General features: G+C 43.6%; 2 protein-coding genes across 3 annotated transcripts in view; one reads left to right on the plus strand and one right to left on the minus strand.

Moving 5' to 3' along the window:
- LOC128715772 (G protein alpha o subunit) overlaps positions 1-14,853 on the plus strand; it is a 28,636-nt gene extending 13,783 nt beyond the window's left edge. For both annotated transcript variants that reach the window (XM_053810685.1, XM_053810686.1), the window contains exons 5-8: positions 13,360-13,488; positions 13,551-13,680; positions 14,409-14,562; positions 14,666-14,853. In XM_053810685.1, the coding sequence (XP_053666660.1) occupies positions 13,360-13,488; positions 13,551-13,680; positions 14,409-14,562; positions 14,666-14,853 (601 nt within the window). The remainder of the gene's footprint in view (positions 1-13,359; positions 13,489-13,550; positions 13,681-14,408; positions 14,563-14,665) is intronic.
- A 7,213-nt stretch (positions 14,854-22,066) lies between these two features.
- LOC128715515 (cyclin-dependent kinase 5 homolog) lies at positions 22,067-23,014 on the minus strand. The gene is made up of 2 exons (XM_053810421.1): positions 22,294-23,014; positions 22,067-22,215 (listed from the first exon to the last, which is right to left on the minus strand). Exons 1-2 carry the CDS (start codon positions 23,012-23,014, stop codon positions 22,067-22,069), a joined length of 870 nt encoding a protein of 289 aa, XP_053666396.1.
- Between the last annotated feature and the right edge of the window lie 206 nt (positions 23,015-23,220).

Here is a 23,220-nt window from a genome sequence, read left to right on the forward strand (position 1 = left end):
ATTCCCCGTGTGTTGCTGGGGCAGTAGCCTCGGCGGCATTGCAGATTGCAACCGATTGATTCAAACGACCGACCGGTTTAGCACGGTGTTTTACTTCACCGTTTTTTTTTTCGTTCATCTCATGATATTCGTCTTCCGACCGATTTCGGTGAAAAATGAAAGCTCCCACGGGGTGTTTATGCCGCAGAGAGTGGAGCGGCGCGTGATGGTTTCGTGGCGATTTTGAGCTGTTGTGAAAATGGGAAATCATTCATTACCGATCCGCCGTCTCGATGGTTGCCATTGATCGGTTTTTTTTCGCACTTTTCCTCCTGTCCCATTCCTTTGACCCTCGCAAGACATTATGAAACAGCACCGTCCGGCAAAAGGCACGTTTTTGATCGATAGCGAATAAATAGGAGGAATGTTTGTGTGAAGAAGCAGCAGAAAAATGCTCGAAACATTCAGTCGTTCGTGTTTACTACGATAAATCATGCTTTCCTATCGCCTGCCGGTATCACGCCTATTTGTATAGATATTGGCCGAGCGTTACCGGCTCGGTTCTTGCCATCTTCGTTCATAAATATTCTGCTCATGATATTCATGTCTCTAATTTAATATTGAGAAATATCCATGCTTCGCTATGAGGTAATCTTTTTTGAAGAACAAAATTATGCGAAAGGGTTTGAGGAAAATAAAAATGGGAATGATTTGAAGCAAAAGGTTTGATGTCTGCAGGGAAAAGTGAATTGCTGCTCAGTCAGTCAGCTGCAGGATGTTGTAATTCGAGCGATCGCTTTCCGGTTTGTCGGGAGTCAATAATGATATTTCACGCGTTTTGTTTTTTTCGGTTGGGAACGAATGCTTAAATTAGCGCTTGGTGATGGTACGGCCCTTACAGAGGTTTTGATTGTTCACGATTGAGATTGTTTCCCCTTTTAGTTCTTCTGTGCGGAATTAATAGGCTTTCGTCTTCAGGCGATTGTTATGTAAATCGCTTTATTGCTTGGAAGATTCCAAAGAGTTGGAAAGGTGAATCTTAATGTCACTGAGCAGAAACCCGGTGTAAGGTATTGCGTTTTATGTGCCTTTAAATCATTATAACATGTCGTTTTGATGAGATACATGTGCAAACAATTGATTGTTATATGGAACTCTTGGAATAGCGTGTAAAAATTATTATTTTATTAGAGAAGTTTATAATCCTCTCATATAAGACGCTTTTTAAACTTAAATTTTGGCAATGTAACCTCTCAGCCTTGATGGAATGTATCTTATCTACATGTATTTCTTTCGCATAAATTTAGCCTAAGAATGTGAAAGGACGATTTCGTCGAAAAGATTGGTGGCAATTTAAAATTGAAGGTCTTTTAAAGGAACAAAAGAATCAGCGTTGCAGTGACCCCAATTTTTGGTCACCAAACGTTACTCAATTAGTTGTTGTTTAATGCGAACTACAAGATAAAAATCTGACAAGTTTAAGATTTATCTTCCAGTGCCTGATAAATGGTAATGAACGATTATTAAACTGTACAGCTTATCTCATTGTCCGGGCATTGAGGCGTGCGTGCAGTAACTTTGTTCTTTGAAGGTCGTATGACAAATACATATTCTTTGCTTTGGTTGAGATTTGGATTATTAAGAAATTTTGTTAAGAAAAACTGATTACTGAAACTGAATAAAATTTCAAGTAATCCTGGAGAATCATCTTCAAAAAAACATCTTTGTGTGCTTCCACATTAAACAACGAAAAAACTCGACTATCGGCGAAACATTCCATGAATATTCCAAAGCTCACACATCTCCGCCATGTTTCACGGTTTCATGCCCCCCTAAAAAAACGAACTCCAACGTTTGCGTCACCGGAGTTTGGCCGGAAATCGAGAGTCGCTTAACTAGCCCTTTTCGACGTTGCAGAGACGGAGACACTCGGTGGGATGCGTTCACGTTCAATGCTGTATAATGCCTTCCGAGACCCTTATTTCGGCATTCGGACAAAACCCTTGAAAAGCAAACAAAACGACGAAAGAATCCGTACGGAGAGAAAGTTGTCGTTTCAATAATGTTGGGATTGGCTGGGAAAATTCATAAGGGGCATGTCGGACAGCACCGGTATGACGACCGGAGGCGCAGTTGGAAGGTTGCCGAATTAGCAGCGCCCGTAGACCAAAGTTCACCGGTAAAGTTATCCACCGCTCGGATGGCCTCGAGAAATGCGAGGTGGGAGAAGAGTTTTGGACGTTTTATGTCTAAAAGATGAAGCAAAACACGCACACGCAGCAACGGTACATTCCCAAAACTAAGATGAATGTCGGTCGGACAGGCGCTGTACACAAAAGTTTGCCAACCGGGCATCTCGTTATAAGACACTAGCTTTAATTGAGCTAAAACTTGAGCAACAAACAAGTTGTACCACTTTTCGCGAGCGGATAAATCTGGACGTGTATGTGCACGAATTAAAAGTGACCCGAACCGGACCACGGTGGTTCTCTGTCTGACAGACAGAGGCAAATCGTATGGGCGAGGTTTGTTTTTCATTTTGCGAAAGTAATAGGACCTCACTAGACACAGGCAACATAATGGGCACCGTCTACTGTTTTTGTTTTTTTGTGCAGCAGTCGCATATTTGCAACTCACGTGCCGTTAAACAGGATTAGCAAGATCACGATCGAGTGCTCGCAGATGGCGTATATTAGCTAGCATCTGTATATTTGTTCACCACCACACGCACCAAACCAACTCCCTCCCCGGGACAGGTGTTTAATGCCATTTTGGATTATTATACTGGCAGCCCGTTGGCTGCGCTTGGCAACGCCGAAGTTTATTCGATCGACGATCAACTAATCAACCTAGACCTCGAACTGTCATGGGGAACTGGTTTGGTTGAACCGGCACCCACCACCGGATGATCGAAGCGTCGTTAGAAGCAACCGTCCTTTAGGGATGATTCGAAGCAGTCTTTTGTCCGGCCGATGAAATCTTCATATTAGGCACGGGTTTTTTTTATATCTCTCTCTTGTAAGTTTCCGTTTTGGATCGATGACGGATGAACCGCATTCTCTAAAACATCAGGGCTAGCCGAGGGCCTTTCGATTGCGCAATTTAAAGTTGATTTGATCTACAATTTCACTTTCATTGGAACTTAGCCGTTTGCTGTTTCGCCGCATTGTGAGCTGCCTATTAACATATGTTCCTGCGTCATGTGAGAAGTTGATAAATTTCCATCGTTGAATGTTTATGCAGTGGAAGGTTTTATGACGTGTGATATAAAAAAAAACACTCTATCCATCGTTATTAATGGTATTCAAACATGATAAAAAATGCAACATCAAGGCGCTTTAATGCAAAAACACACCGAAACAATGAGTTCGCAACAGCTAGATGGAAAATGGTGCTCAGACATTCCTCGTATTTGTCTGATACTCAAGCTAAACGCTTAAAGATGCTTTTCAAACATGGCATTGGCATCGGGTGGGAAAATAACACCATACAGCAACTGCCTCACCCTGTTCGCAGAACAACGCAAAACCCCATCAAAAGTAAACGACGGCATGGTGAAGGTCAATTTAAAAACTTGAACGTACGTTAATTCGAATCCACCCTTTTTATACAATCACACGTAACATACAAGGGGAAAAACACACATACACAGCTAAGGATGTGATTGTCGCTCACTTACTTCCTTATTTTGAACACACACGCACACACGGCACCACACACACACACTCGCTAACAAAGCCGCTGCAAAATACGATCAGCTCCAAACGTACTCGCCAAAGGAAAATTCGTCCACTGGGCCAAAACACTATTGTTCGGATAAAACGTTTCGGATGGGAAGAATCGGTCGACTGGTGGCTTCTGGTGCGTAGTCGGGCTTGGTCCACAATCGAAAGTGATGTGGTGACGGTAATGGTTGTTTTTTTTTGCTGTCACTGTTTGTGCTTTGCCGCGCCGTGCCGAAGCAATGCAAAGTAAAACTTCAAACACACCAACGGATGTCACTGAGCACTTTTCACTCTCACTCACACACCAATCTAAGCGATCCTGTAGGTTGACGATCGCGGCGTAGGGTGGGTAACAAACCCTCTTTTCGATTTGTTATCACTTTTACTTCTAACCGCACACTGGACTTTAACTCTTTTGGAGGAAAGCAAGCTTCAAGCTCACAACGATCAGTTTCACTTTCTTCTTGAAACCTTCCGAAGACGCACGCAGTATTTTGAATGTATGTTTGGTTGACGAAAATCCTCACTCGATTAATTTGCAAGAACACACTCCGAAAACCCGGTGATCGTCGCGCCGAGAAGATGTCTTGCCCGAAAAAACAAACTCGCCACACAACACCGTTCGCTACGAGGTACCGATTTTAATTGAAGGCGAAAATGGTCACGATCTTTTCTTCGATTGCTCGCAACCGAACCGCCAGCCAGAAAATGCCGCGTTGCGTGTTCGTCTTCGTAGCGGGGGTATAGTGTGTTCCGTCTGGGGGGAACGCCGTTTGTTGCACGTTGCCGTGTCTGGTAGTTGTAGGCGCTCGCGCAAAATCAACCCCCAAGTGGAAGGGGTTAAAGGAAACGGTGCGACTTTGGTGACGATTTTGGCCGTACGGTTAGGTGTTGTGGTGCGGCGATTTGAAGTCGGCGATGATGGTGCTGTGTCGCGCGCTTGGAGAGCGCTTGTAACGTTGCACGTTGATCGAGCTGATGCGCGCAAAAGGGTTGATCGTACGCATGCGACAAAACCGCGACCATGCGGCATGTCAAATATTGATCTGGTTAAAAGCACTTTGGAGCAAATTTACCACCGGATTCTAGTAAAATCACGAATGAGTGAAACTCTTTTAGAATCAACCCGCGATAGAATGGACCATGTGGTTCATTTGTTCACACACAATCATGAAAAAAAAAGTGCCCCAGCCGGTTTAAAACACACAACGCCACTCGAGAACTGCATCACAACACACAACGCCACACGAGAACTGCCATTCCTTAGTCTCGGCATCCGAAGGTCTGAACGCCGGTTCTAACCAATCATGCTACGTAAAGGTTGAGTACATTCTTTTTCTCCCCATACAGAGACTGTTGCACTTTACGATAGCAGCCAGCAGTGAGCGGGCATTCTTTATTCAAGTAGTCTGCGATTTTTTTTTCTTAAAACCGGTTTGATGTTTATTCATTCTTTAGTTGTTGCTTCTTTAGTTTTATATATTTATTTATATTTGGCTATATTTATTCTTTCGATTGTACACCAATGAAATGTGTGATGTGCGAAACAAAAATCATTTTGGCATTCTAAATGGAATATAGAAAGGTACTATCAGCGGTTCGGTCTAGTTTTGAGCGTTTTTAATCAATAGAAAATAGAGCGATCCAATATCAAGGCACTAGACTTGACGGTCAGTCCTGCCGGTCGGGGATCAAATCTCATCTGGATCGAATTTTCGTACCATGTAATATAGCTCTGGTTATATATAATTAAACGATTGCTGATTCTAAGTTTCATAAAAAGAACATCGCACGTGTTACAAAAAAAACTAGAAACGTAAAATGATGTAATTCAAACAAAAATTTACGAATTATTTTTCCCTTGTAATTTTTTTTGTACGAAAAAAAAGGGAAAAAAGCCAATTATATCCCGCCAAACACTATTTGTTATTCCATTTCTACTGTTATTGCGAAAGGAACGCACGCGAAACCATATACTTCGGTGCTTCTTGCATGCTGACCCATATATCGAGGATCGTGATTCCCACCGTGAATGGTGCGGGAAGGTAAACCCCACCGCACGACACCAACGGACAGATGTTAGCCCATCATCGTCGGGGTTTGAACTTTGGAAAACTACACCCGGCCAAACGTGGTGAAGAACCAAGCGGTCGCGGAATGATGCACGCGACCAACAACACCCCGATCACACCATCCGTTCGGCCATCGGTGTACGGTGGAAAATGACTCGGCACTTGGGTGTCCCGTACGTGTGTCCGCGGTGTCAATCCTACAAACATACACACCAGACCGATAATGCGGCGTACCATCAAATGCACGCCGCTTGTTTCTTTATTGCATGTTACATTTTGCAATTGGACAGACAGCGATGTTCCAGCGCGCAGGGATGGGTAACAGATCCGATAGGAGGATGCATTTTCTGCAGCTGCACACACACACACACTCAAACGGGTCGATTTGATTTAGCATTATTGTAAGTGTTTGCAAACGATTGCATAAGGCCGGGAAAGAAGGGCCACACGGCGGTGGGTTACGATGGTTATGGACGAAAAAAAAAACAGGTGAAGCAGCAAAGCCCTACAAATCTAAAAACAGTAGCGTTCGGGCATGACGAAACGGGGTGTGTGAGCGTTTTTGTTTCTGGGCATGGTACTGTGCTATCCTCCAGCCCAAGTGAACTCGGTGCATCCGCTTTTACGCTAACCATAGACGTAATAAAAGGCATACCTTTCATTAAACCGCTGGCTGCCGTTATTAATGTTTGGCGGCTATGTTCCAGCAGTATAGTTATTTTCAATTTTTGCGTTTACGGTACTTCAGTTGAGGTACTTAAGCGTTGATGAATGTACACATCAATATTGTCCCATAAATTCAACCTGGATGGTTCACAGAAGAAGGTACCCATGCATCATCCAACCGAAGAAGATAGTGCAAATCCGCTACGGTCGCATGCAAACACCTTCGCTTTTCACGAGCATTATAATGCCAAACGGCAAATCATAATCGCAAATCATCCTTTACTCCCTTACCGGGGTGGTGGCTGCATGCGTGCAGGCAATGGAAAACTGTTATGGAATACTTTAGCACCTGTTTGACTAAACTTATCGCCCAGCGGCGAATAGAAGGTGCGAACGGCGGACCCGGGTGGTGTAGAATGTACGTGCAATATGCATTCACACCGATGATGATGCACCGTACCGTGCTCCGAACATGCCCCATATGGGAAATGGTTGCATTCTCGTAATAGCCTGGGTTTGTTTGAAAGTTTATTAGCTCGAAATGCGCGCGGGTGCTTTATTTAGACGCCGAAGCCGAATGTGGGATGAAGATTTTTTTTATTTAATTTAGACCTGCAGCGCCATACTAACGGAGTTTATGATGCACATTTTGTAGTTTCTTCCTTATATTTTTATGCTTCAAACACTTCTATGTATTCGCCGCACTCGATTCAGAATGTCATAAACACACTGCACATGAAAGTTCCCCCTGTTTTGTACTTCACAGTTTTTCTAGCTGTGACAATTTAATAATTTAAACTAATAGGGAAACATCTAATTGAGGTGTTGTTTGCCCACTGTTCCATTTGTGGGTCAGTTTCGTGCAGCGTTCCCGGGTGTGGGACCTCCCGGTCCCCAACATTATGTCACGCGGTATGCGGTACTACGCAATGGAGAAACACACAACGCGCGTACGTTGTAGGGAACCGTTCAAGGTTTATGTTGCTGTGTGATCGGACCAAACCCACCCACCCCCCAAACAAATACCACATTAATGCAGTGCACAGTACGCGCACTTCTGGAACACAGTGTGCCATCTTTTCGGCAACGTGATAAACGCTGTGCAAACATTTGACCGACCGTCTTCCAAACGAACGATGTGTGGTTCGGTGCCATGCTGTTAGCTTTCCTTCTAGGTTTGGTGGAAGCTGTTGACGCGTTTCGTTACGGTGCTCCCCTGGGCGCGATTGCCAAATTTGCACAACGGTCTCGCGCGAGGGTGCAATTGCCAAAAGGAGGTGCCCGATTTACGTTCACTTTCGATGCGATGCAAAATGGAAAGTGTTCCGAAACGATCGCAAGTGATCGCGAATAATGACCGAATGATTTCATCTAACGAAGCGAGCTAGAAGTGCCAACACTAAAGAGCCCGTGATGAGAAGGTGATCTTTCAACTGTTTCCTTTTACTTTGCTGTAGAAAAGAAAATCCATGCTTGGTAAGTGGCGCCAGAAAAGTTCATTCAAGTTAACGTCAACCTTTAATCATACACCCGTGTACGTGTGAGCGGCCATTATGCAAATAATTGTCCACGATCATAAGCCATGTCGGAGTGACGCGTGCATTTTGCAAACCTTCTGAAGCTCACCGGACCATGGGCTATAATAATCGGTACGATTTGTATTGGCCATCATCTAAACCTCGCCTCACGGCAAGGGTGGACACTAGTCCAAGGTCTTTGTAATAATCCGCGCAACTTATCGTGAGCTAGCAGGTATCGGTACAACACAATTACAGTGGACGTTATGCAGGGTACGGCAATACTGGAATCCAAAACCTCAACACCGGCCCAATCTAATAGTTTAATCAAAGTCTTCAAGTTACCGGCAAACGCGAAAACAAACCCCGCCGTGTCCACCCTCAAGGCTCTCACTGCTCGCCGTTGCATAATCTGTCGGTCGGTCTCATAAACACTCTCACCTTTCACTGTCACGGTTGTGCTCGGCAGTGGACAAACAGGACACAGGCAAAGGGAAGCTGACCGATAGACAACAATCACCTTCAAGAGGTAAAGGTGCCTCCCATTGTCTGGGATGAGATTAAGTTTGCTGATCTTCTATACAGGGCGTCCCGGGGGGACTCCGTCCTCGGAGGGGATTAAGGCCCCGGATCGCTCAGAGCGACCGTAACTAGTCTCCGTTTAGGGTTTGCGTTGGAAAAATGTAACTCCTTCTTACACGGAGACGGAGCAAATGAAGGGCTATTGTTGAAGACGTCGTCTGGATGACGATCGTTAGTGATCGATCGTACGGTTATTCAAAAGCGGGCCATGTTACGATAGTCACAGTGCTCCAGATATGCCTCACTGTGATTACCACTTGCCGGCTAAAGGTCTATTGTAACTGATCCTCGCACTGGCGGACGGTAAACAGCACATATGAATGTGTGTCATGCTCCCCTACCGTTTTGTCTAATTGTCATCCGGCAGGTGGCAGATTGGGCGTTCGTGGGTCGGTCTGGGTCGTCTGTGTGTGAGGACTCGAGGACTAGCTCGTAAAGTGCGTCGTGCGAGGCGCAATTAATGTGCGCCTCGGGTGTGATATAACATAGCACATTCTCTACTCAGTGGCAGTGGAAGCGTTTCTTTCAACGGGTGCGAAGATATTTTCAATTAGTTCCACGTACATACCGTGGTGGTGATCTCGGAGACCATGATGCGTGATTTGGCATCTCTCTCTTTTTCACTTTTTTTTACTGCTGGGGAATTAGTCGCGCCAGACATTAGACACACTCGGGCTGGAAGTGACTGGCACGCATGAGCTCCCAAAAAAAAATTAGGTCAATGGTTAAGGAGCCTTTTAGTGTTTACGTTCATAATGCACATTTTACCCGTATATCTACAAATACATTAATTTAGGGTTGTATGATCATGTTTGGTAGACTTCGTGATCGTGACAATTCGGTACTTTTTTGGTATTCCTGAGATAATTTGGACATCTTGTGTACAATGTCTAGTGCTCCGGAAAGAATAGACGTCTACAATTATTAAACGCTTTCCATTAACACGTTCCAACAGCGGGCGAAAAATACAAAACAAATCCAACCACATTCAAATGGCAAAATGTAACCTACATTTTAGGCACATGCAGCACAACATTACATCAGTGAGCCTGCGAGCTCAACGCGGGTCTCCCTTTTGGGCAGCCACCGACGAGACAGCGGTGCCATTATGAAACGACCATTAAGCTATTTGTCAGCAGCAGCAGCAACAGCACTACTAACACAGTTGTGCTAAGCGCTACGACTACTATACCTCCTCTCTGCACCGTCGATTTATTACCCTCTGCTTGCTCAATCTGCGCGCGTTTGCATCTCGCGAATCGTCCCCCCGGCTTTGTGGAGCGCACAATTTGACAGGAATTAAAAGTTTAACCTCCATTGTATGCGAAAGAATGCAGCAACCACCGTGGGGCAGTGGCGGCTGGGATCGAGACGCTGATGAAATTGGAGTCTACCGTGGGCTAGGTTAGGCACACAAACGACGGAACATCTTGACATAGGCTGTGCACGGCTCGTTGACACATTTTCCAACCTCAAAACCTGCACTGTCCCGCCGCCGGGTTGTCTGACCGTCTGACGTTTGTTTCATTACGCGTTTGCCCTTATACTCCTGCAGACTGCCACCATTGTAATGACGCTGCTTAAATTGCACTAATTTTCATTACGTCATAATGGATGCGGAATCACGGCGTGAAAATAAAAACGCTTAACCTCGCATCTTATACCCCTCGAGTTGGAGGTACCTCCCCCCAACGGCAAAAGAACTCATTCCAGGCAATGTAGTTGAGTCGCCTGTAAGTAGGTTTAATGATTGTCGCTGAAACGGACTGTAGCAAAGGCGACAAATGATGTCCTTCTATTGGGGAAAAGCATCAATCTCACGCCATGAAGCAAATTGTGGACGGAACTGGCCGCCACTACGGTGACGCGTCACCCGTTAAGTTATGTAAAATAAAACCATTAATCATCTACAAGAAAGTGAATCGAAATGGAACTGCAGTTTGCAGTTTTTCTTATTATTCAATGTCTTTCTTGCTACCTATTTCTTCTAGATAAATTGACTGCTAATGAGATTAAATGTCAATTTGGTTAAAAATAGATACTGATGCAAATTGTGGATTTTAAAACACAGTGCAAAATGAAAACTCTCAACGAATGCCCTTGAGCAAAGGTTTCGATTGATCGACGTCTGAGACTGTTTTTTTTCTCGGACGAATATCAACCCGCGGATTATTGATGCCAAGATACCGCTTATCACCAGGACGGATCAGCCCATTTAGCATTAATTCGAATTGCCCTGATAAATAAGCGGGAAGTAGACTTGTGAATGCTTTAGCGTTTATTTTTTAAACCTTTTTTTGAACATGCCTTTTAAAAGCATTTTCAATGTTAAAAGTCTTTCACACACTAACGCCGCACATCGATCGACACGGGGCTGAGAAAACATGTTACGATGGTTTAGTTTATTTTGTTACATTTGGTTGAAGATCAACTGTGTGTCAAGGTTTTTCCGGGATGGCAGACACACAAATCACCATCCGGCCGAGGTAAATGGATCCGTACTATTCGGCTGATGTTTGCATTGCTTCAGGGCCAGTTCATGGACTGTACGGCTTTAAAGTGCTACGGAATCATCACCTTACCTGGGAGATGTGCTAGACAAGGCGTTTCTTATGGGGCTTATGTGCTCTCCACCCTGTAATGGTGGAAATGATTGTATCCCCCATTCATTAACGTATTTCTAATATCAGTTATCAATTTCTGCAGCGAAAATGTGACACCAACCACCATTCTGTCGCGGTGCTCCATTCACAATGTTGAAGCACCAAGCACCAATTGATAAGTGTAACAGGTCTAGCAGGTCGGTTTTGGGGACACAAGTGCGAGTTCGACTTCTAAGGCTGGTTGTACTACTTCCAGCCGTACTTTTCCATCTAGTGGAACTAGGTTACCCACTTCACCGGCGACTGAAGGTGGGAGCAATGAAAAATGCGACAGCCCATTTCTCCATTCGCGAAAGTGAACAGTTGTCAAATCGTATGGAGCCTGTTTTTTATCCCTCTGCATACGAAAGGCGTTCTAAGAAACGCAGAGGACGATGTTGCAATGTCCACACGGTACGCAAATCGCTAAAACCACAAAACCCCGAGAGAGAGAGAATAGCTTAGGGGCGTTATAGTAGTGAAGCGAAATAAAAACATTACAAAACTAGTAGAAAAACGAAACATGGCATGGAATGGGTCTCCCATCGAACGACGGACCTGTCCAGTGGTGAGAGCAATAGAAAACATTCATTGGGAAATTAAATTTTATAATGCTCTTTAACCACCCGGCCGCATCGGTGTTTGTCCTCTTGCCCAACGTCCGGTGGGTCTCCGAATGCAAAGCAGAGCCTCGGGAAATTTTATCGTTTATCGATCAGCGCAGTAAGCGTAATTATGGTCAACCGTTTAATGATAGATGAACCACACGGAAGGGCCATGCAAGTAACGGAGCAAAAGGCCAAACAGTAGATCTTTACGATCGAGTCCATCGAAGATGTTTTACGACCCCCGTTCTGCCCGTGTGGCATGAGTTACCTGTCGAATCACCATCGAGTTGAGCTACTGTAGGAGAATAATGTCCACATTTTTAGGGGTCTTATATGTTATGTTGTTTGAACATTTTCCGTACGATAAAGACACCTTTCCGACGTGAAGAGTTAATTCCATGTCAGCATGTCACGTTTTGATGGAAAATGAAAGTTCCAACCTTTTTCTTCCACCCCAGATGCCAACACTCCCTTTACTGGCTAATCTCTCACTCTCCCTGTCGATGTCATGCATCACGCTTCGGAACCACTGAACTGATTAGCTCTGCTGTTACACGGTGTTCGCGTACTTCACCTTGCCGATCTCCTTCTGGCGTTCTTTTCGTTCCCATCCACAAACCGTTGTTTTTTTTTGTGTCATCGGAGTGCCCCGTCGTATGTGTGCAGTACGGAGCCGTGGGCCGTTTTTCCTACTTTTCCATCCCCATTCCCGGGAACGAGTCCGCTTTTTTTTGCAAAGTTGATAACTCGTTTTTTCCAACCCACAGCAGAGGCGGTATGGTGGTTGGAGAAAGAATCTTGAACCTCCCTTGTGCTGGTGGATGGCGTCACGCTTGGCCGAACCTACTGTGGCGGTTCGTTTGCAACCCGAGACACCACTCGGCACCATTGCCCCCCCCCGGTTTTGTGCCGTTGTGCAGTCCGATGCCATCTCCATGTCCTCGTTCTTTGACGTAAACGGTTTCATAAGCGCACCTTCCGTCGTACAACCCACCGCTGCTTCATTCCGCTAGTCGATGCATCTGCGCAATGCACCAAAGCGCAAATGGGGGTTTGTCCAGTTCCAACTGGCTGGTTCGCGGTTAAATAATCCATCCAGCTGGTCGTACAGCTCCAGCAAAAGCCGTAAGGGCTAAGAATGTACCGGGCACCGAAAGCGAACCAATGTGCAGATGATGCGTGTGCACGTTTGGTTGTCCCGTAATCCAACTCACCTGTGCACCACGCACCAGTTCATTACTGCCAGCCCATCGTGAAGCGTTAGTGCGCGAGACATACTTGGAATGAGTCGCGATTTGTTGAATCATCAGCCTTTTGCAATGTCTCCTCCCAAGTTTCGTCGATTAGTCGATTCGAAGTGGACAATGTGCGTCTACAAACAAAATCCTTAATCATCTTGACATTAGTTGTCTTTATCATGTGCTGCACGTATTCCTGCTTAGGACACAGTGTCTCATAGTTTTCAACAAAATTTTAGTTAAGAAAATGAAACTTAAGAAGTTAAGAATTTATAGAAAACATTGTACTAAACGCATTTTCGTCACTTTTCTTTCATTCTCACTGTCTAGTTTCCTGGACGACCTTGACCGATTGGGCGCCAAGGACTATCAGCCGACGGAGCAGGATATCCTACGGACACGTGTCAAAACCACCGGTATCGTCGAGGTGCACTTTTCCTTCAAAAACTTAAACTTCAAGTAAGTGCCATTAACTGGGCGTTTGAATCGTTTAAAACTAACCAACAATTCGTGAATTGTAGGCTGTTCGATGTCGGTGGTCAGCGATCGGAGCGAAAGAAGTGGATCCACTGCTTCGAGGATGTCACCGCTATCATCTTTTGCGTGGCCATGTCAGAGTACGATCAAGTGTTACACGAAGATGAAACCACGGTAAGTTACGATCCGGGAAAACTGTGTGACCTGGTGACCAAAACTTATGTAAGCGGTATCTTATCCATTATGTTAACACGCGCAACACCATCGGGACATAGGGGTGTTTAATTTGACGTCACAACAATCATTCTTCATTGAATCGACGTTAAGCAGATGGTGGTTAAATGTTAATTTATCTTTGCTTTTTTTTGGCTGCCCGCGGTGCGTGCGCTCGCCCAACTCTCGGGCCAGTCAAACTCCGAAATTCATGTGCATGTGATCTCTCCTCTGGTTGCATTTAAAGTAGGTCAGGTTGCGTGCATGTACGCGACTCTTTTTTATTTGGTTTTGTTTTAGATAAGTGTGAACTTCAGTCTGATCACCGTCGGGCAACTGAACTGAACGATTCCGAGGGCGCGGTTGCGTAACGGAAGGATACGTTTTAGTTGGTTTTATTTCCTGCAAAATCCAGGAACTGGTTTGGCATAAAAAGAGTCTTATGCAATCGGGCGTATCGGGCTCCACGGTGCCAAGTTTCACCAGAAATCCCTTTGACCTGATTACGTACGCAGAATTATGTACGGTGGTTGGATGCGAAATGCAGTGTTAACAATAAGTAAACTAAGGATTCACGTAGTTGTTCGGTGGATTGGGGTCAGAATGCGCAACGTTACGCGATCACGTGCACATTGCTGGTAGGGAAAACATGCACTTAATGGTCATTTTCTTTCTCTTCCCACACACAGAACCGTATGCAAGAGTCTCTGAAGCTGTTCGACTCGATCTGCAACAACAAATGGTTCACCGATACCTCAATCATTCTATTTCTGAACAAGAAGGATTTGTTCGAGGAGAAGATCCGGAAAAGTCCACTGACAATCTGCTTCCCGGAGTACACGGGTACGTGTTTGTCGTTGTGCTTGTCTGTCAAAAAAAGAATACGAATAGAAAAAGAAGTGAAAAGTTTTACAATTCATTCCATTCCGCTCGTTCTCATCCACAGGTGGACAGGAGTATGGTGAAGCGGCGGCCTACATTCAGGCGCAGTTTGAGGCTAAAAATAAGTCCACATCAAAGGAAATCTATTGCCACATGACATGTGCAACGGACACCAACAACATCCAGTTCGTGTTCGATGCCGTCACCGACGTTATCATAGCGAACAACCTGCGCGGCTGCGGTCTGTACTAAACACACGGTGAACGCGTTCTCCCCGAAAATGGGAACCGCCCATTGTTTTGCAAAGGGGGAACCACTACACTATATGGATGCGATGTACATCGAAACGGTCGACGAAGAATTGTTTTCTTTTTGCGCAAAGGAACTGGGTGAAGCGGAGATTGGGCACGGCACGTACGTACGTGTACCGTGCTATCCATCCCCTCTCCCATCTCACCCAGGGCCAGGACTTTCGGCCGCAACGGAAGGCCGCATATTGTCGTAGCAGAGATTTTGCGTTTTTTGTTTTTTTTCGTTTTGTTTCTATTCATTTCCACAATGGAGATAAACAACCATCCGCGCTAGGAGAAAAATCGTCGTGTTGCTTCCCAGCGCGCTCTAGCCGATGAGCTCTAACTACATTAATGGATCATTCGGTGTCATATCGATCCTGCCGAAACACTCTGGAAGTGTTTTTGGAAGGGAAAAACAGAAGAAGCAGAGGAAGAAAAAAAAACACACGACATGTTTAAGCCACTAGTTTTGGGTACGTGGATCGTTTAATAATTTAACTCTGACAGAAGATCGGTATATATGAAATACAATAGCACTAAAGGATACAAAACAAACAAAAAAATAATTACAGCAGGGAGAGTGGCAATAGGAGGTTTACAATGTGTTCAAAAACCGTGGTAGTATCGTACTTTTCACAAGGGCGAGTACAGGCAGCACTCTCGATCACGTTTACCTTGCAATCGTGTCTATAGGATCGAGAATGGCGGAAGTGACAGGAGTAATAGTATACTCTACCTAATCCACATACGGATAACAAACACATACACAAACACAGATTAGTGTATCTAACAACTGTTCTTGATCATTTGAACCAGATGAGCGGGATATAGTTGGTTTATTAAAACGGATAGTGAATACAAATCACGTCGTAGCCGTAAGTACGTTATCTATTGTGCGCTATTCGAAGTCATCTTTACTGCTGGTTGCCATCTTGACGAGGTGGGAATAACAGGTGCGTACTATTGAAACATACCGATCAACAACTAACCGATCGTCATCGTATCGTGTGCAGAGCGATAAGGAAAGTTTGTGCCAGCAAGGCATCCTCGCCATTTACGTCGACCTGCATAGTCGGGGCTGCCACTGTTGTACAAATGCGGCATTTCTTTGCGTTCTATTCCCTTACCATGGCACAATAATTGCAGCTTACCGTACGACATCCGCACAATCATATGCCACGCCGCATCAATAGAGCTAGGTATTAAAATACGGGGCAAAGGTACGATCGCTAGCTTTGCTTCAGTGAATCGTTCAATCAACACCTACGCACATCCAACCAAGGATGGAAGGTAACGCACAAGTCAGCGCTTCATTTTCTTAAATTTTCCACATGGAAGAGAGGATACGTTTTGGGGGTGAAACAGTAGCACTACGACCTGAACTAAGAGAGATAAGAGCATGAAATTAGAGAGTAATGCACATCCATTATATAATTTCTGTTGTTACGTTTTGTTCTTGACTGTTGAGAGGATGATGTAGTGGATGAGGACGAGAAACATATTTATTATTATTGCTATTGAATTAATATTACTATAATTATTCTTATCGTGTACGTTAGCCAGTGGTGTGTGTAACTGTTTGGTAACGTTCCGCTGCCATACGTGTGTGTCGCAGGTTGGGCTGCAGCCAGCAGCACAGCCCCATTGAGGAGCGTTTTGCTAAACACAGCACATTCAAAGAGTAACAAATAACGCACACCGGCCACCAGGTTAACTCTAATGGACCTAATGTTTGAGACGAACGGTTTAACGATAAACGCACAAATGTAAAATCTTATCGAATCCATAAGCTCAGTTACAAGCTTGGATCAGTTATCGTTAAGGCAAAACCGGAAAGGTGTAGAATCAACAAACGCATATATTGTATTTCCTGTTAGCGAGGAGCTGAAGCCACATAGGCGGGTGGCCAATCTATCGCAAGCAGGCAAACGAGAACGAAGTAATGCGGGTTACAAACTCTATTCAGTTTTATCTACATTCCTTAACGTGGGTATTTCTTAATGATTATTTGCTACTATTTTCCCCTTTTCTTGTGGTTGCCCTTTAGCAGAAGGGTGCGTGTGTGTTAAGCGCCAGAGTATTATTTCCCCACAAACGCAAACGATAAATGCTGTAGCACGAACCTGTACAATCTGCAAGAGATTCTCTTCCTTCGTATGTGCTAGCAAACCGAAGTACCGGATGTTTGTTTTTGTTTCTTTTTTTTGTAGATCAATCATTAGAACCATCAGCACACGGTCCCGCTAGTGGGGTTGAAAAAAAAAAACGTTAGCCGTCGTACTCGCGCTCTTTCTTCTGCCTTCGCAGCTTTGTGCCAACGAAACGAAGATCGATGTTTTTCTCTGTCTTTGCTACAATTAAGAGGTTTTTCCGTTTTTTCTCTGTGGTTGTGAAGATCAGGCAGAAATAGGATGAAGGATGCCAGAACAAGCGTTACACCTTTTCATTCATCTACTTATCTACACTGATAGCATCCCCTGTGTGTGTGTGTACACGTTCCACCCCGGGGTGTTCGACAATCCGACGGTATCAGATTTATGTATTTTTATCCACATCCGTTTACCGATAATAATCCATTTAACAATCTTTAGTATAGTACAAAGCTATATCGCTAGCGCGCCTCCCCTTTTCGTTTCCGTTCAGATAATTCGCACGGTAATAGCCAAGCAAGGATATATGGACAGTATTAATGGTTGCTATCCGGTGGTGTTCAATGTAAGATGGCCACACAACAACCCGGCAGTACACAACTACGCATACTTGTATAGTTAAGAGGATCTACTGTACCCGGTGTGCATGTCCTTGTCCGTTATAGTTTAAATATTGGCTTGCGCCATAGTTCTAGTCCATCAAATGAGAAATCGGCTGAGCGCATACGATTGGCAATTTATTAATTGATAAAATCAAAACTATGAATGCAAAGCATAATGCAGCCGTTGCAGCAGCTTTATCCGCACTATGACCAAATGACCAAATACAACACAATGAATAACCCAAAGAACCTTCAACCCGACACAAGGACGCATTGCGGAATACCAACGGTACAGGAGAACAAATTCTCGCTGGTTCGAAGATACAAACTACCAAAAAGCAAAAGAAGGTGACGTTGTGTAGCGCAGAGAAGAAGTAGAAGTACTGCAGCATGAATGTGAAAGAATGATTCTACTTCTATTTTTGATAAAAATAATTTTTAGTATTTTTTCTACTCCTATTAAAAAACAAATGAGCATGCTACAAAAATAAATAAACTAAAAGGCAAAGCAAAACGCACACGCGACGAAAGCGAAGCGCGGGCACACATAATGCCGGTAGCGCAACAAACAAAATGGTCCCACTTGCATGTCACTAAAACTAAACACATCCATCTGAGGACAACACAAAAACAAGGCGATTCATTTCACCACACAATAGCGTAAATATAGTATTATGTACTAAGACATATTTGAAGGGCATACGAACGCATTGGAGAGTGAAAGGAGGAGCTTTTCTTTAGTTTTACTTTCCTAATAAGAAAACTACTTTGGCGCACTTGTTGTCACACCTTACCTTGCTGGCAGGAAATTTGTGTAACGAACTGTTCGACTGTTTTGGCATCTTCTAAAGAATGATAAAAACACTAATCCCAAGAACACAAAAAAGTGGATGAATAACCATTTCATTCGAAACAATTCTCTTTTGCTCCCTTTTTTTCCACGAATGCAATGTTGCAATCTTGAAAACCAAAACAAACAAAACATGTATCAACGTGCTACAATCAAACAGAGCAAATGGCTGCAACAACTCCATAGGAGTGTACAAGCAGAGAATAGAAATAGGTAAAAAAACAAGCAAGCAAAAACAACATTATGAAAACCCGACCTACGCTATGTTATTTCATGGGATAGCAAGGAAACACAGGAAAAAAATAATCAGATGGAGGAAAAACTAGCGAGCGAGAAAGAGAAACTACTACTGAACGTATTACCGCGTACAAGAAGTAAACTTATATCCGCTTTTGAATACAAGAATAAGTATCTTTTTTGAGAAATGAGTAAAACAATTGAGAAGAAGGGACACATTCACAAAGAGAAACAAATAATCTAAACAAATACTATAATATTTGACGATAAAAAACAAGAAAGGAAACCTAGAGAACGAAGCGAAACTCACGTCGGGGTGCAAAGCAGGATGAACCAAAGGCCGGAAACTATTGTAGGAACAAATGAAATTGGTAAGCATGCAAGTTAATAAGAAAGTAACTGAAAAAAAATCTACCAAAAACTAAAGAAAAACCACTCACACACAAATACGACAAAAAAAAAACAACAAAGAATAAACCTAAAACAAACCCTAGATTAGATCGTTATCGGGCGGAGAAACTGAAACAGATGAAGAAACGGATGTAGCTGATGCTTGTCGGTGGAAGGAATGCTAAGTAGCATCAATAGTGTATACACAATTCTCATGAAGAAAACAACAAATTCAATAAGCAACTGCAGTATAAATTCCCCAAACGCTCTTATTTATAACATATAACATCACCATAGATTGTGGCTAACCATGCTGAACAGGATATGACGAAGGAGTGATGAACCGCATCGATGGCGCACAAGGCATGCAGCAAATTTTCTGTTCTGTGAAACCAATCCACATTCGACATACGCGAAAGTATCTTCGGATGGTAATGCATTGGTTTGTTTTGCGGCGTCCCCCAAACTCCAATAAGTAGAAACAACAGTTGTAGCATTGTGCAGTATCGTTCGAGAATGTATTGCTAAATAAATAATAGATCCATTCAGAGTTGCAAGGTAAAATTTTCCCTCGAAAAGTCCACAGCACCCGCCAACGGAACCGGGGATCGCAAAACCTCAAATAGACAACCATACACAATACATTTGGTCCCGTTTGTGGACAAACAGCAACGTTCCATTTTTTCATCATTTTCGCTTGTGATTGCGCTTATAATCATCCACACTCGGCTTCTCCTGCACATCCTACCGACTCATTCACACATACACATACATACACAAACACACGTAAGAGTGGCGAATTATTTGATTACTAAGAGTTAAATCAGCAAGGGAAAAAAACATCCAGGTGAAAGTAAATGAAACCATTTATGCTTTTGCGACCAACCAAATGGGAAAGAGTTGCAGAATGGTTAAAAAAGTTCGAAACAGTGTGCAACCTTACACACGGCTAGCGATGATTTGATAAAAAAAAAAGGAAAAGAGAAAAGCTGCATACAAATGGCCCAAAAAAGGATGAGAAACATTAAAACATCACAAAATATAATGGTAGAAAATGTGGAAAAGCATGGAACAAATAAACTCGATTGTAGCTATATCGCAGGAAGGAAACAAAACATGAAAATCCAAGAAAGTATATATAAATAACAAAACTATTAGAAACTGTAAAATGAACAAAAGGAAACAAAAGAAACAAACAAACAAAAAAACGTGCAAAACGAGCAAAAGTTAATAACCGTAAGGCTAGAAGCATTGAACATGTGCGACCGCGCGAAGTTGATAGTCAAAGAGGAGGCAAACGAACAAGGCTAGAAGAGAAGCCCATTTATACCTTCGGTACCAACTGCTTCCAGCAAACGGAAGATAGGTTTGCTTATCATCCACCCCGTGAAGTGTGTGAAGCGTATTATAAAGCGAAGGTTGAAAGCAGGGCGCGTACAGGTATACTGGTGGATGGCCCCTAACCGTTCTACTAGTAACTAGTGAAATACTATCGCTGAGAAACAAGGGAAGGATGAAGCAACACAAGGATAATACTACTTTGCGGCACATATAACAACCAAATCACAAACTCTTTCTCTGGTGGCATACACAAACGTACATCACATTATAAAGGCGGTAGGCTGGTAATACACACATTCATTAAAGAAGAAAAAAAGCATTCAGACGCATAGTGGCAGAATGCTGTGGATGGCGAAAAAGTGGAAAAAACAAACACACACACAAAAGGACAAAAGGAACAAACAACAAAAAAAGGTAAACCAAACATATATTTAACTTAATGTGTATGTAATTTTATGTGTGATGTAAAAATCGGAGAAATAAATGCGTTTTAGCCACTAAAGTCATAAGAAATATATGCGTAAGGGGTGTTATTATGTTTTAGTTTTGTTATTATTAAACCTATTTTGGAGCACCATTCTTTTTTTAGCTTTAGTAAATGTATTTCCATGTTTTTAGTATCTGTATGTGCTGCTGTATCTCCAACCGAGAAATTATGCTGAAAAATGTTGAGAAAACCGACGCTCTTCATATGGCGGGATACTTTGCCAACATTATTGCTTATTTAATGTTGCACCAAACACCACGAAGTAGCTAAAGCCCCAAATGAAACATAACAAACTTTGATTTCGTAGTGTGCATAACTGTGTCATGAGTGTCATCATAACTTTAAATTACTCTACCACAAATCGGGTTTTTACTACTGACACTAATGTTTACATATTTTTATTGTAATTTACATACAAATGGCTTTGGATTGCTGTGTACCTGTGGTTACATCAACTAGTTGTAAATCAGAGCAAAACAGAACATTCCTTTACTCTCGTGTTTTATAATTATTTTGTCGTTAATTACGGAACCAATCGTATGCAATAAAATATAAAATAATAAGGAAAAAACACAGGAAAGCAACCTAAAACAAAACAAACTTATCACACACTAACACAAATCAGTTCGAAATCGTTTCTCATCAAAATCGCTCGAAATATCGAGAAGATTCGTTGAAGGAAACTGTTGATTGAGAGGTTATGGAAACCCTTAACTTTTAAAGCCAAATGCTAGTTTTGTTTGTTGTTCTTTTTTCCTTCCTACTTGTCCTCAATATATGGAATCACAATACAATAGTGTGGAGGAAAGCCCAAAGAACGACGCACCTTGGTAAAAAAAACTCAATGTACTGTACTGTGACTAGAAACTGGAGGAGCTCCCTGGCCTGTGCCTTCATTCGTTGATAGTTTCTAGTGGGATGGAGATGTGTACGTCGCTCGTTTGGCATGCAGGAACTGCATTCCTCATTTCGTCGGAATCGCCCTGTCTGTCCACGTCTTCGCATATCAGTACCTCCAGTTCTGATGCAGACGTAGCGGTAGTAGTGGCCGGTGGTGAAGGTGTTCCGGGGGATACTTTGGTCGTCAGCAGCGCTCGTAACTGCTAGAACCGCTTTCAGTTTTCGGTAAAGTACGGATGAGACATTGCCTGTTCAGCGCTTAGTCTCAGCAGTGGACGGCAGACGAGTAGCTTTTGCAACAGATCTCGTCCTTTCGAATTAAGTCGCGGTACCACCTGACTCCACGATGTTGTCGGAGGGTATACTGTGGAGGGGAGAAGAAAATACTCATTTAGCTTTCAGTTTCACTATGTTATACCAGTATTCATATCCGGATACGTACAAGGAAAGGGTTTATAGTCCGAAAGTTGTGTTATACCGGGCCAATTTTCTTCCTCCGGTGTACCGAGCAGCTTGAATATTCGTTTCAACTGGTCGTCCACATCCGACCCGGGAAATAGTGGCCGCCCAGCATTCGCCAACTCTGCAAAGATACACCCGGCCGACCACATGTCGATGCTGGTCGTGTACAGTTTGGCACCGAAGAGAACGTCCGGCGGCCGGTACCACAGGGTAACTACCTCTGCCGAATAGCACTTCACCGGTATGCCGAACGCACGAGCCAGCCCAAAATCGGCCAGCTTCAGTTCACCGTTCTTGTTAATGAGCAGGTTCTGTGGTTTCAGGTCCCGGTGCAGCACGTTGTGACTGTGGCAGAAGGCAAGACCGCGCAGCAGCTGATACATGAAGCTTTTCACCACGTCCGGATCAATCTCACCGTTCAAGCTATCGAAGTACTTCTTCAGATCCTGATCACAATGTTCGAACACGAGCGTTAGCTTCTTGTCCGAGTGCAACACGTCGTACAGCCGGACAATGTTTTTATGCTTTAGCTCTTTCAGTAAACATATTTCCCGCAGCGCTGAACTGGGCACACCTTCGTCGTCCTCATCGAGCCGGACCCGTTTCAGTGCGACGATTTCCAGCGTGTCGCGGTTTTTGCCCTTGAACACAGTGCCATACGTGCCTTCGCCTATTTTCTCTAGCTTTTCGTATTTCTGCATTATGGTACCAACGCGAGCGGGAGGCAGCCGATATGTTCTAGCTGAAAATAATGATAATTTTTGTACTACACCAAATATACGCTACTAGCCAAAACAAATGCGTGAGAAGTTGTTTGTGAATATTTTGGTTGTTGATGTTCTTGACATCTTCTGCACTATAGCACAATTGTGGCACAAAAAGACATTTTCGTTGCGCTTTATCAACT

The sequence above is a fragment of the Anopheles marshallii genome, chromosome 3 (assembly GCF_943734725.1).
Source record: "Anopheles marshallii chromosome 3, idAnoMarsDA_429_01, whole genome shotgun sequence".
NCBI lineage: Eukaryota > Metazoa > Arthropoda > Insecta > Diptera > Culicidae > Anopheles > Anopheles marshallii.